Genomic DNA, 14,476 nt, shown 5'->3' with positions numbered 1-14,476 from the left:
CAAGTATGTTAAAGCATAAAAACTCACATAGTCACTGCAACAAAACTGAGTTTTTACGGCTTCATATCAACGACATACAGTAAATACAAGTCGTGATTTCTCACTTTTATGGCTTGCTTTTTTCGCACGTCGCAAATAATTTCCAACCACGACGTGTTTATTACATAGGTCGTGAATGCTAATAATGATGATTTTTTTTACGGCTTGCAATGTTAGTCGTAAATAATAAAGTTTTCTATAACATGCATATGACATGTCGTTAATACATTAACTATACACGACACATGTATGCTAGTCGTTAAATATATTTCACTTTCACGGCGCACAATTTATGTCATGAATAATATGAAAAAAATAGGCGCCAAAGTAAAAAAAAAATAAAAAATTAGGAGGCAAACACTAAAACACATATTAAAAAAAAAAAAATAACCTCTTGGGCTTTTTATAATCAAAAGAACTAGGGTTCATCAAAAGGCACAGAAGAGAGAGAGAGAGAGAGAGAGAGTGTGTGACTGACCATAACCCTTGCTCCACCATTATTGCTCTTTCTGTAGTGAGACACAAAGGCAAAAGCAAAATCAAAAGCCCCATCACTATTTCGAACCATCGAATTGTTTTCCTCTAAATCCATCAAATGCGTCCATCAATCGCTTACTCTGCAGTTTTTCCAGTCGACAAGACGACCCAATCGACATGGCGAAGTCCCGAGAAGCTTTCGCAAAGAGCATGGCCACGGCTGGTCTCAAATCTCATCACCGTATCGGTCTCTCTCTCCATACTCTCTTCTATTCGTTTGATTCTTTTTTTTTTCACAAATATTTGGATTTGTTGAGTTTATTTGTTTTCATTTTCATAGGTGAATTAGATTCTGGACTGTTAATTTCACCAATCGTTGGGCTGATGTTGATGAACAGGGCTACAGCTACGGTTTCTCTGCTGCTGTATCTATGCTATCTAGGCTGTCTCTGCACTGTGCTGCCTCTGTGTTTGTTGAATTGGCCTTTTGTGGCTTGTTTCTGTCATTTGCTGGTTGCAGTTTTCTTTTTGTTGTTGGTTATTTTGTGCAAGACCCCTATCCTCTACTGGACATGGTTCTTGAACAATATTTTGTTCGGTTTGCTGTGTGGTGCCTATGCTCAATGAAGATGGTTGAATGGAGGTTTTTTAAGTTAGTTTGTTAAATTTTTTTTCCCCTTGTTTTAAATGTTTTTTTTGTTGGCTGTTGTTGTGTGGCTTTGCTTCAGTGGTTTCGTTACATGTGGCTTCTTAGCTGTTGTGTTGTGTTGTGTTGTGTGGGTAGGGCCTGGGCCATGCCCCTTGTAAACTTGTAAATTCTTGGGCAAATTACAAACATCCCCTCGAGGTTTGGTAAAAATACAAATTCCCCTGAGGTTTGAAAAATTACAAATTGCCCCTGATAGTCAAATTTTCATAACAAATTAGGGAAAATTAGGGGGAATCTGTATGAAAATAAAAACCTCAGGGGGCAATTTGTTATGGAAATATAAATCTCAGGGGGCGGGATGTAATTTCTCAAACATCAGGGGGAAATCTGTATTTTTACCAAACCTCGAGGGGGTGTTTGTAATTTGCCCTAAATTCTTCTATTCTATTTTATGTCTTATTCACCCAAAAATAAAATATTTCACCAGTCGAAGCCAATTAGTTGTTCGCATTTAGGCAATACCAGTGAGATTTTACTTCATTATTTCCAAATGACCTAAATATGAGCAAATAGCAAAACGAGGAATCAGTAAAAATTGAGTATTTTCCGTAACTACTCCATTTGGTAATTGGGAAACAGAGGATAGTCTATAAAAACCAAATCTTGAATCTTTTTTTTCTTCTATATTTTCATAAATAATTTTTAGCTTTCACTGTGAATATTTCTTCTCCTCCTAAGTGGTAGCAACTTGCAAGGAAGTTCTATTATATTGAACAATTCTTGACCAAGATGAAATCATTTTTTAAGATTCTAACTGCTCTAAAATTTTCTTGTTAGGTGAATATGAGCATTGCAAAACTTCCAATGTCACAGGAGTTTAACTGGAACAGTGCAATAGTTGGTCTCATCCACTCTTCTTTTTTTGGGGCTATCTCCTCACTCAGGTTGACTCAAACATTGGCAGTTTTTGCTTTTTAGAAAAGGCAATTTTAGAATATATGTTAAACTCCATAAAGTGCTTTTTCTAACTTCCACCACCCACATATATGGTTCTAAGGGGTTTAAAATTGTTTTTTTTTTTTTTTTTTTCACCTAACTCAGAACTGGCAATTGCTTCTGATCTTCAAATGTCATTTATATGTTGTATCAACCTTGATACTTGGACTTTTTAGAATTGTAATGCAGATATATCTAGCGCGCGCACACATACTCACACAACCCTTCTTGTTTATCAGCTATAGTGGGTCTTGGTCCTTTTATCTGGGAACAATTAACTGTCATGATTTTGAATCTGTATGTCTCTGGCTGTCATCATCTAAGCCAGTGGTTGAAATTGTAATCCACATACTGGTGATTGTACATTTGAAATAGTGATCAACTCTTCATTGCTCTTGATGACATATTGTCCTTCCATGTAATTTTTTTTTTATTAAATGTCAAAACTTAATTCTTGCCACCCTTCTTTACTAACTGGATTTTGTTTATATTTCTTTGGCAAATAGATTGTTGGAGGTATCTGGGTAAATAAAATTGGTGGGAAACTAGTATTGGGTTTTGGAGTGATCTGGTGGTCAGCTACAACAGTTTTGACACCTATTGTTGCTAGAGTTGGGCTTCTTTTCTTGCTTGTCATGCGTGCCTTTATGGGGGATTGGTGAGGTTAGCCTATTCTTATGCTCCTTTGAGGTGCTTTCATAGTTTACTGGACTAAATGGATTTATCTTTTGAAATTATTTGATGATTCATTTTTTTTCTTTATTTTTTGAAATTCAGAAATAATATTGCACATGACCAATTTGAATCTAGTCTACCTTTAGAGGGTGTTAATTGTTGTAGTTTGGCTTCTAAAATGAATAATGAAAACTACACTTGGTTTCCCTATGAAATGGGGCATCCAAATGATGAAGCACCAGTGAGGTATTTTACTGGTACAACACTGACATCTTAGTCAATTGATTACCTAAAAATCTCTATCTATTGTCTAGTGCCGGGTGCTATGATGCCTAAAGCTACCATATTGTTGGCTAAATGTCAAATTCAAGGTTCAACCATCTTGTTTATTGGCAGCAAAGAAGCAGGTCTTACTAGTTTTCAGTTTTGGATGAGAGGATTTTGTGGTATTCATCTAATGATGACTACACTATATTCCCAAAACATTTTTTGTGAAGGTAAGTCGAAGTCTGATATTTTTGTATAGTCTAAATAGGGAAGAATGTGTTATATGCAGACAATTAACTGATGGAAGCACATAGAACATGCATTAGGCCGCATAACTCACAGCACAGCTTCATCCGATACCTACTTCATGGCATTATTCTCTAATTGCTTTGCTACATTGTCATCTTGTTGCGGTTGTGTGCTCATATTGCTGCACCTTTCCTTTTCATATTAAAAAAAATCTCTATGCTATCCTTTTTTTTTTCCTTGCATGTTTGGAAAAAAGTTAATTTTCTATTTTGTTCCACTTACCTCACTCTGGTTTATATTCTTGATGCAGCTGCTGATGTATCTGATGTTGATTGCATATTGAACTGTGATAGTGAATCAGTCTCCATCAGTGCTAACAATCTCGAAGCATATTTACACCTACCAATTGTGGTATGTGATGTTTTTATCACAATTATTTAGGGACTTAAGGGATCCAACTATTTAAAGGTTGGAACCTTTTATTGGTCTCTTTTAGTAATTGTCTTGCTAATTTTCTGAATTTTTTCTCTTTATTTCTGGCCAGAATTCAAAATTGGACAAGTTTTCTTTGTTAAGAAATTTCCTTTCTGTGTTTAATTTTGCAAAGATAAACCTAAGAAGAGAGAGGAAACTTCTAGTTTGCTGCAATAATGGTTAGTGTAATGTTCATTCACTCTGTCTTTCCCTGTAGAGTTGTACCAAGAGACATTAGGATCTGGCATGGGAATGACATTGATCCATGTAGCAGTTGGACTTTTGTTATTTTGTTTTGCATAGCATATAACATGTTTGCTTTCTATAATATGTAACATTATTTTAGGATCTCCGTTCTTTGCAATTAAATAAAATTTTCAGCGCAAATTGCAACATGGGAGGTTCTTCAGCAATATGACTGACTAGGATATTGAAGCAATAGAGACAATTATAGCAGATCAGAAAGTCCAATATTCCAATATCATCCAAGTGTCTTTAATAACGAATTAGCTAAAAGGAATCAATCAGAGAAGCAATACTTTGAAAAGTATTTAAAAAGTGTGGAGGTTGAGAATTTGATATGATTTCAAAGATGTTCAAATCAACAAGAATGAAAGTTTAGAATCTGCAGAAATACATAGCACATGAAACTATAATAAATTAGATAACAGTAGACAGCAACATGTCATGTGGATTGTATTTTTTATGCATGACCGAAGTCCATGAAGTTTAAAACCAATATGTCAGCCATTTGAAAACTTTAGGGTAAATTACATATACTCCCTCGAGGTTTGGCTAAATTACAGATACCCCCTGAGGTTTGAGAAATTACGAATTCCCCCCTGAATGCTATTTTTGCATAAGAAATTAGGGGGTAATTTGTTATGAAATATAAACCTCAGGGGGCAAATTGTTATGAAAATACAAACTTTAGGGGGCGGGATGTAATTTTCGAAACCTCAGGGGTATCTGTAATTTAACTAAACCTCGAGGGAGGTATATGTAATTTGCCCAAAACTTTTTTTATATATGTCCGAAAATAATGCTATGCTGTGGCAGATCAAAATATTGATGACAAAATAAAGAAAGTTTATGGGCATTGTACAAGACTTAATGGAGTGGTAATGTCAGAAACATGTTCAATATGAATTCAATATAGGTACTGGCGGAGCATCAGTGGCTCAATCTAACACAACTAAGAACCCAAATATCTAGAAAGACGTGATCATTTGTTTCCCAAATTTCCCTTGAGTTATCCATTTAAAAATGCAAAGAAAAAAATTAATTTATTTAACACGCTAAACCCCAAAGAAAGCTTGCCACTCAACTAAAAAAAGTGCAGCATTACCAAATCAGGTTAATCTGTTTGATGAGCCTCTTATGCTCACAAGACATCTATAAAATCATTTTTTTCTAAAAAGTCCATTGGTCCAATATGATTCAAGGTTGACAAAAGTCAGCATTAATCTGTTTATATATAAATATATATATATATATAAATATATATATATATATATATATATCATCTGACTGTCCTGTTGACAATCAGAATTGAAAGAGATTGGCAATTTACAATTCATCTCTTTATGTAAAATTTCTATCTATAGGACGCATCCCATCATTTGCTTTGAAAAATGAAAGAATCCTGCCCAATACAGAGCTCAACTTGAGTTTGATGAGAAGATATAAAGTAAATCTATTTTGAGCTAGATGGGGACATAAACCTTGCTTCTGCTAGGTATTTAGGGACATTGGACATGCTTTCCATGCTGCCAGCTACAACATCATTGATGCCCAACTGGATACTCTGTGTTGCAAGCATAGTTGTTGCAATGACCCCAAAAAAAATACTGATATTACAGTCCAATATCGCTTTAGTAGAAAAGAATACTGCCCATCACTATCTTCTTACAATTTTATTTTATCACTTATTTTGAATTTGTTATGTATATTGTGCCTTGAGTGATTGCATTATGTTTTGTGTGTTTCTGGGCGAGGTATTAGTATATTTGCTTCTTTGGCAATCTTGACATCATTATTCACTGATGAAGGTACACTTTTAAGAAATAATTTGTATTTCAAGCCCTAACTTTCTATGAGATATTACGAAGACCCTTCATAGAATTAAACATCATACATAGAGATCCTTTAACATAATTATGCAAGTCCCAAGTAGTTGCTACATTGAAGTAGACTAATTCTACCTCTTTTTAAATTTAATTTTTCTCTTGAGCTTCTTATGACCTCAATTTAATGGCAAATTATATTTTCCTGTACGAACTTAATGGTTTATTTGAAGAATCCTACTCATTTCCCTCTAGAAACATTGCAACAAAAGAGGTAACTTTATTTGAGGTAACTTCATTTGAGGTATGAAAAAAAAACAGGTTTGCTTTATGTGGATTTTATTTGCATATACATTGAGACTATTGAGATCTTGAATTTTTGCTAATTTTTCATTATGATATTACTTTTATGGGGTCATTGAATTATCTTATTAATTTTGAAAATATTTTGGTGATGTTTTAAAATTTCTTAATCATTTTTTAATACTTCAAGAAATATTTTTGTCTCTGAGTCGTTGGTTTTTGTATTTATGTGAAGTTTCCTTTATCATGCAGACAAGAAATGCAACAGGGTTAGTTGCTCCAGCTATTGCCACGGGTTTAGGTGCCTTAACACATACATTGGGCACCCTCGTCCCTGTGAAGTAGATTTGCTACAACTGCAACTACAACTACTATAGGAACTGTTGTCGGTAGTTTTAGATAATCTTTTAATAGTTGTCGATATGTTTAGAAAGTTAGATATGCATAGTTTTGAATGGTTGAAACTTTTTGTACAATTTAGAACTTAGGGATATAGTTTTCGACTATTTGGGATGTGTCGATAATTGTTGAATGTTTATGATTTATGGATATAGTTTCTTTTTGATGTTTCAAACAATATTTTGGTGGTTGATTGATGTTTTGTGAGGCTTGTTTATAATATTTGTTAGATTGTACAAAATTGGTCAAATAAAACCTTCTGAATCTAAAAAAAAAAAAATTGTATATTCTATGGTAGGCACAATAAGTCGTATTACACATTTTATGGTGCGCAAATAGCGTCGTTATTTGTCTCACCAATTAACGGCGTGCAAAGTAGTCGTAGAAAAAGTAACGACGACGCACAAAATTTTCCATTAAATAGTTTTTAATGGCGTACTATAGCATGTCGTAGAAAAAGTAACGATGACACACAAAATCTGTCGTTAAATAGTTTTTAACAGCGTACGAAGCATGTCGTTGAAAATGACTTTCTATGACTGGTCATAATATGACGCGCGCTGCATGTCGTAGAAGGGTTTTTACGGCGTGCATTGCGCGCCGTAAAAACCTTTTTTTTGTTGTAGTGAGTACTCCAAGCTAGGAAAACATGAGTTAGTAAAATATGCATGATTCCTAACTATACAAGATGTCTAATGCAACACATGCAATATGCAATGAATAGGTTCGGCTACTAATATGGCATATGATTTGATTTGAACAACATGCGATTAAATACGTATTCAAAGAAGATATTAAAATGACAATGCAGTTTGAATGATGCGCCGAGTCTCGGTGCATGCAATACGAATGAATAGATACGAGTATGCGATATGCTAATTAAAACATGTCCCGAATCTAACCATCAAAAGAGATTAAATAAAAGGGAGAAGACGTGGGGTTGGAAAACATATATACATGCACGCACACTTATTACAACATTACGCCCTCGCGAAGGAGGGTCCGAATGAATAAGCTAACCAACTAGCTACGCTAATTAAGCTAACTAATTATTACAAACCGAATTAATTAACTATTCTAGTTAACTAATTATTACAAACCAAAATCGAATAACTAGTTAAACTAACAAATTATGTACAACACTTAATTAGTTACAACTAATTACTTGCGACACGTATTTGATCTATTTCTAATTAAACTAATTAGCTAATCCCGGAAGCGAGGGATGCATGCATGCTCGACTTTTCACCTGAAAAGCCACTGTCTTGCTGCCGAAAGCCTCTGTTTGCACATATGAACGCCAACAAAGTTGTCCACTTCCAGAACACCTCTGCTCTACCTTACCAACAAACTATAAAAATTTCACTAATGGCCGACAAGGAGCCGGTCAACTATCAACGGTGGCCGGTCGGCTATCAATGGTGGCCGGTCGGCCACTGCTGGTTTGAACTTCCTTGCTGTAACAGAAAGCAAAACATAGCAAAACAATGTATTTCTCAAGTATTGTTTGCACACTTTGCCTCTCCTTTTCATGGGAAAATCAAAGGAGGGACAAAATTTGGTTCACAAACCATCAATCAAGCAATTTTATTGCATGACGGCTTGTGAAACCAATTGTGCAAATTTCAATAAATGCAAAATGAGACCATTGAGACCATCACCTTATCAAGCATGATCAAGGGCAATGGAGACTAAGGAAAGTAACACATTTCATCACTTTTGAGTACAAAATATCCCATTTTCCTTATGTTCAAATTAGCATCCGATTTAAACACATACAATGCAACACAAAGAATGCTTATCTTGCCTCTTTTACTTGCCAATTTTGTTTACTCATTTTAATTGACCAAATCATTCATTAATCCATTAAGTCCCTTGGTAAGTGCTAATGGAAGGAGGGCTCAAACCTCAAGTTGCTTTGGGCACGAAAGAGGCATTACACTGCTGGTAATGAACCCCCTAAGGGATTAAACCATTAGGTGTAGCACCTTCATTTCACACTTAGGCAAACAAGTGGTTTGAAACCACTTTCAAAGCAAAACCAAAAGGTGAAAAAATGAGGGAGATTGCAGAGATTATAAGTGCTGAAATGAAGTAGAAAAAACACTAAAACATGCAATCAACTCACACCAATAATGGTTAAAGCCTTAAAACACTAAGCTAGTGAAAATTGTTACACTACAACCATGTAAAACAAGACTCAAACGACTTGACCAGCCCAAAAGAGACCTAAAAGAGGTTATTTTATAGGCTAAAACATGCTGGACTTGAGCTAAGTTAAGCTAGAAAAATATGCTAACATGTAAAGCTAACTAGGCATGCAAACAGACACAAGGAGGGGAAGCTAACCCCTCCAAGTTTGGACCTCAAAATAATTTTTTTGCCATTGAAATACCTTTGAAATTTAGTGGTTAAAAGGCCCAAAAAGTCGATTTGAAAGTGATGAATAAAGGCACAAAAGCTTTACAAACTAATAAGCAAGAAGGGTGAACCACTCCCTAACTAAAAAAAACGCTCGAACCAGCACTTTTAGGCTACAAAAATAGAGTTTTTCTCAGTTCAAAACCAGCCCCAAAATAGCAAGAAAAGATGGTAAAACAAGCTTGCAAAACAAAGAAATCAAGGCAAGTAAACTACCTCTTGAAGCAAAGGAGAATTCTAGGGACAAAACCAAGCTAAAACTACCTTCAAGAGCTCCAAGAAGACCCCAAGTAACCTCAGCTCAAGGGTAAGAGGATTTGATTTAGGACGTGTATGCAAAAGTATAGAGAAAACAAGAAATTAGGCACAAAATTGTAAGAGAGACAGAAATCTAGAGAGAGATTTTTGCTCTAACTTTTTCTAACCCTTCAAAATGGGGGAGGAACCCTCCTGTATATAGAAAAACATGCCTTCAGCTTAGAAATATCCTACCATACATGTGTAGGGAGATGCAGCTAATTGTGCTAACAGTTGGCACAGCTGTCAACAAATATCTGGAAAAAGAGACTGGTGGCCGACAGGCCACACCAATGGCCGGCAAGCACAAGCCATGACCAACAGCCTTTGGTGGTGGCCGACAGGTCACCACAAGTTCTAGGCACCAAGTTTTGATCCAAAAACAAGGCACAGAAAGGACAAGGTCTAAAGGCTCAAAGACAGTGCATTTCGCCGAGAACTTCGTGCACTCAAAACGAACACATGCAACCATAATCATCAAATGCATAAGTGATGACATCCAAGTCTTAAGGACGGTCAAAAATGGGGTGTCTATAGTTACTGACCTTACTCCTCTCATCAAACAAAATAATTATACCAAACTGCACCTGCAAACAGTAGGAAAACAGCTAACCATAATTGAAGAATTAGTTACTGAATTAGTTAAACATCAAAAAAGTAGTTCTAAACCAGAAAAAGATAACTAGTTAGTATCAAACCACCTTTAGAGGTTTCAAACTTTAAGCTTAAACCTCCTAAACAGAATGATGAGTTTATTGGCGCTATTATCAATAAAATGAAAAATATTTGCATAGGATCTTCCAGTCAACAGATTAACAAGCTTTCTCAGCAACAGCCTACTTCTCCTTTAGACAGTGAAGAACGTGATAACCTAATGCCATCACAAATCTTTGAAATCTAGAATAGTTTCCAGGAAATGCAATCTGTTAACAAGACTTATTTTTCCCAACAGATCTCTCGTATGGCCTTAAGAAGACCAAATCGGTATTACTATTCCAGACTTACTCCCCAGGATATACTGGGGGTGTTTGGCGGGGCATTTTTGAGCCAACTTATGGCTTCTGACTTTTAAAAAGTTATTTTGGACTGTTTGGTTAAACTTATTTCAAACAGCTTCTAATTCTAACAACTTATTTTAAGTTAAAAAAGTTGATTCTGAGAAACTGCTCACCCCTTGCTTCTGATTATCAGCTTCTACTGTGGACATGTTAATTCACGGTGATACTCTTAGTTTTTTTTTTTTTTTAGTTTTTTTAAAATAGAGAAAAAAACCCAAATGGACTATAAAATATTATTATTATTTTTTATGAGAAATGTAGACAAATAGTAAATAATAAAAAATAAAAGTTAATTGAAAAAGCTACTTCACAGCTTATTTAACAAACACTACTCAGCAACTTAAATCTATAATCCAACAGCTATACCAAATAGATTAACAGCTACAACAAACAGGACCACTTTATAAAGAAGATTTTCTTCACACTCAAAAATCCTATCATAAGAAGACCATTTATGGACTTCAAGTCAAGCTGTATAGATGAACAACACAATTAAACAAGACCTTGCAACCACTAGGGTGGTGGCCTAGTGGAGAAGGCATCCTTCTCCACAGGCGTGGTCCAGATTCGAATCCTGCGAGGGGCAAATTTGCTACTTTCTAGCTAGCTCTCTACGGAAATCTCGCTCTATGCTCTAATCGAAACCTGGGCTCGTCTATGGCGTGTGATTGAGCTCCATTGGTGCCTCGATGGTGGGTCCCTTTCTATGGGTTTGGCCAAATCAAGCTGGGGCTTGTGCCTACGGATGCAATGATGACACCTCAGAGTATCATTTTTTTCTAGCTTAAAAATAAAATAAAAAATAAAAAGCAAGACTTTGCAGTTTACGTATATAATTAGGGTGTTTGGCAAAGGCTTTTTTTGGCTTTTTGGATTAAAATTCACAAAATGAAAAAATAGGCTAAAATAGCCAATAAGACAAAATATCACATCAAATCCATAATCATTGCACTTTTCTCTCACAAACATTACATCCAACTACAAAAAAATTCAACTATTTTCCCAAACACAAAAATTTTAGCCCACTAAAATAGCTAAAAATTAAAATAACCTACTAAAATAGCAACTTCCCAAATGTGGGGGCCGAATAAATGACGTGCTCAAGAGGTTCAAACAGAGTGCCAAGAATGATGGTAAGGCTAACTAAGTGTGATCAAACCTATTGAACAAAAACAAGGCCGAGTAAAATCCAGCCCATGGGCCAAATATGCCGAATAATTTCTGATGTACTTGGGGGTCCCAATTATGATAATGAAAGGGTGGGCCCCAGGAGAGCGATATAAAAAGGAGAAGATCAGCCAAAGAGAGGTATGTGTGAAAAAGATAGAAAATAACTTGAGATAGAAATAAATTGGAGAGAATATTGACTTGTTCCCTAGAGTGCTAATTCTGACAACCCCGACCAGAGTGTTCATCCATTTTTCAGGTAGCAATCAGAGGATCAAGGATGTTTAACTGGATTCTGGAGTATTTCCAAACCACTTCACCACAATTCGCGCTGTCTGTAGGAATACTCAAGTGCATCCATGATAGGCGTGATAGATGATCCTCCGATAGTTGCTGACGATGTTACACTAAGAGATGACATTACTCCAAGAAACATGCTTGGACCAAAGAATATCACCGCGCGATGGGCCTTGAACTTCGACCCAGTAGCTCAAACCTTACCCTCAACTTCTGTGCAAGACATTGTGCAGACGATCATGGATCAAGCAAAATGAAACGAACAGCGTCTCGAAGATATGATGGCTGAGAACGAGTGCTTGTGTAAGGAATTGGCCCTGGAGTTAGCCAAATCCCAATAGGTTGTACTTCATGACTAGGGTCAATCCCCAAAAATGAAGAAAGATAATCGACGGCGTCGACTTCGGAAACATGATAATGGTAGTAATTCCAACTCACCATCTTAAGAACCCAGAAAGAAGGGGCGAGTCGATATATCGAGCTCATCCGAAGGAAGTCCATATGTAGGACATAGGCAAGGGAAGGGGAGTGATGATTCAGATGAAGAGGACAGGCACGACCCTTTCGTAAGACGCATTGCGAGGGCTGTGCTGCCTAAAAAGTTGAAAGCACCAACTTCACCCTATACGACGGAAAATCAGATCCCACTAACCACATTCGTCATTATAAACAAGCAATGATGTTGCATGCTGATGATGAAGCCCTCATGTGTCGAATGTTTCCAAGTAGCCTAGGATCGTTGGCTGTGAAATGGTACTATAAACTGGAGCCGGCGTCAATAAGAAGCTTTCATCAACTCCAAAAATCCTTCAGGGCAAGATTCATCACCAATGAAGTTCAGCCAAAGCAAGCTAACTCTCTCAGGGCAATGCAAATAAAACCAGAAGAGACCCTCCGTGAGTATTTGGCGCGCTATCAGAAATGTTTCAACTTGGTGGATGATGCCTGCAATGATTCCATGGCCATTACTACCTTTAAGATGGGATTACACCTTGATAGTCCTCTGTGTAGTTCGTTGACCAGACGGCCTCCCAAAACAGTCCGGGCGCCAATGAAAAAAGTTGAAGAATATTGTAAGGTGGAAGACGATGCCTTGCGCGTCAAGGCCGGATAGAAAGACGTTAAATCGACTTCATCTAGTCTGGTTCAGTCGATAAATGACGTGCCATCAAGGAGCCCCGAGCCTCGGACTTGGACTAAACGAGACAACTGGCGTGATTCACACCATTCAAGCGGCCAATGTTCACACCGTTTAAATGAACAATATCAAGTGGATAGCAGGCGCTCAAGACGTTGGATAAGAAATATATGGAATTGGCGGAGCCAAACAGTAAGATCCTGCCCAAAGTCTAACATCTTCCCTTTTTTAAGTGGCCATCCAAGATGATCAGACCCCCTGATACAAGGAGAAGGGATAAGCAGTGCGAATATCACAAGGACCATGGCCACGATACTGACAGCTACTACGCACTGAAGGATCACCTGGAGCAGTTGGTACAAGACGGCCGGCTGGTGCAACACGTCCGAAAGAACAATCTATCAAATGCAATAGCTGTATGGCCTGATTTACCTCTATTTGGTGTAATTCACATGATCTACAGCCTACCATCATCAGCCGAGGTACATACAGTTCAGCTGCAACCTATCCCATCCAAGCCAATCACACCAGCCAAACGGCCGCACAAAATTGGTATGATAAGCTTCAATGACACCGATCTAGATAGGGTAACTCTCCCCCATACTGATCCCCTCGTTGTCGAGCTACGCGTGACCAGATTCACAATTGAGTGTGTTCTCATCGATCAGGAAAGCACCTCAGAAATAATGTATTACAAGATGTTTGCCAAACTCGGCTTCACTGGTTCGGATCTGCTACCGGCCGATCGGGTATCCTTTGGGAAAGATCACACTACCAGTACGGGCGGGCACCAGATTTGTAGGCATGGAATTTATGGTCGTAAAGCTCCTATCACCATACAATCTAACCATGGGAAGGACTTGGTTGCACACCATGCAGGCTATGCCGAGAACCTACCATCAGCTCCTCTGTTTTCCGACTGAGTACGGCATTGAGCAAATTCGGGGTTCTCAGAAATCGGCACAGGCATGCTATCTTACTGCTGCTGCAAAGAGACCAAAGGAACTAGAAGAGAACTCGATTGAAATACCGGATTAAGAGAGCCTCGAGGACATTGGGACAATCCCCAGCGAAAAGGAAACTGAAGACCTTGATTGGATCGAAATCAATGGGAGTCCTGATAGATTCTTCATGATTGGCATTTCCTTGAACAAAGTTAATAGAGGTGAGCTGGTGTCCATCTTACTCGGCAACCTTGATGTGTTTGCATAGACACCGTACGAGATGCCGGGGGTGGACCCAGCCGTGGCCTAGTATCGTTTAAACGTGGATTCAAAAATCAAACTAATCATTCAGAAAAGTAAGCGGTCAGCCGCGGAGCATGCATCGGCCATTATTGATGAAGTTGACAGATTGCTTGATGCCGGGGCAATTCGTGAAGTCACTTAGCCCACATGGCTGTCCAATATCGTGGTTGTAAAGAAGAAAAATGGATCTTGGCGCATTTGTGTCGATTTCACATATTTGAACAGGACCTGTCCAAAGGATTGTTTTCCTCTTCCCA

General features: G+C 37.4%; 2 protein-coding genes across 4 annotated transcripts; both read left to right on the top strand.

Moving 5' to 3' along the window:
• The first annotated feature begins 435 nt into the window (after nt 1–435).
• On the top strand, nt 436–6,772 carry LOC145788791 (uncharacterized). 3 transcript variants are annotated; one of them, XM_082887797.1, is made up of 8 exons: nt 436–763; nt 857–1,159; nt 2,003–2,109; nt 2,668–2,824; nt 3,151–3,333; nt 3,663–3,763; nt 3,897–4,005; nt 6,448–6,772. In XM_082887797.1, exons 5-8 carry the CDS (start codon nt 3,162–3,164, stop codon nt 6,570–6,572), a joined length of 507 nt encoding a protein of 168 aa, XP_082743923.1. In that variant the 5' UTR covers nt 436–763; nt 857–1,159; nt 2,003–2,109; nt 2,668–2,824; nt 3,151–3,161; the 3' UTR covers nt 6,573–6,772. The 3 variants fall into 3 exon arrangements, with proteins under 3 accessions (XP_082743923.1, XP_082743925.1, XP_082743924.1); XM_082887799.1 differs by lacking the exon at nt 3,897–4,005; XM_082887798.1 differs by lacking the exons at nt 436–763; nt 857–1,159; nt 2,003–2,109 and having other exon boundaries at nt 2,686–2,824; nt 3,233–3,333.
• A 6,445-nt stretch (nt 6,773–13,217) lies between these two features.
• Nucleotides 13,218–13,895, top strand: LOC145799814 (uncharacterized). Its single transcript, XM_082889443.1, has one exon. It carries the CDS (start codon nt 13,218–13,220, stop codon nt 13,893–13,895), a length of 678 nt encoding a protein of 225 aa, XP_082745569.1.
• Nucleotides 13,896–14,476: the final 581 nt, after the last annotated feature.

The sequence above is a fragment of the Camellia sinensis genome, chromosome 9, assembly GCF_055761805.1.
Source record: "Camellia sinensis isolate YWXY chromosome 9, ASM5576180v1, whole genome shotgun sequence".
Classification (NCBI taxonomy): Eukaryota; Viridiplantae; Streptophyta; class Magnoliopsida; order Ericales; family Theaceae; genus Camellia; species Camellia sinensis.
The sequence above is the reverse complement of the archived record's forward strand: the minus strand, read 5'-3'. Positions and strand labels throughout refer to the sequence as shown.

What these genes read in the sequence shown, in the direction of transcription:
- LOC145788791 (XM_082887797.1), top strand. Translation starts at nt 3,162, where the DNA reads ATGATGCCTAAAGCTACCATATTGTTGGCTAAATGTCAAATTCAAGGT. An exon ending in CCAAAACATTTTTTGTGAAG is followed by an intron (nt 3,334 to 3,662) that starts GTAAGTCGAAGT and finishes TTCTTGATGCAG; the next exon opens with CTGCTGATGTATCTGATGTT. An exon ending in TCTAGTTTGCTGCAATAATG is followed by an intron (nt 4,006 to 6,447) that starts GTTAGTGTAATG and finishes TTTATCATGCAG; the next exon opens with ACAAGAAATGCAACAGGGTT.
- LOC145799814 (XM_082889443.1), top strand. Translation starts at nt 13,218, where the DNA reads ATGATCAGACCCCCTGATACAAGGAGAAGGGATAAGCAGTGCGAATAT.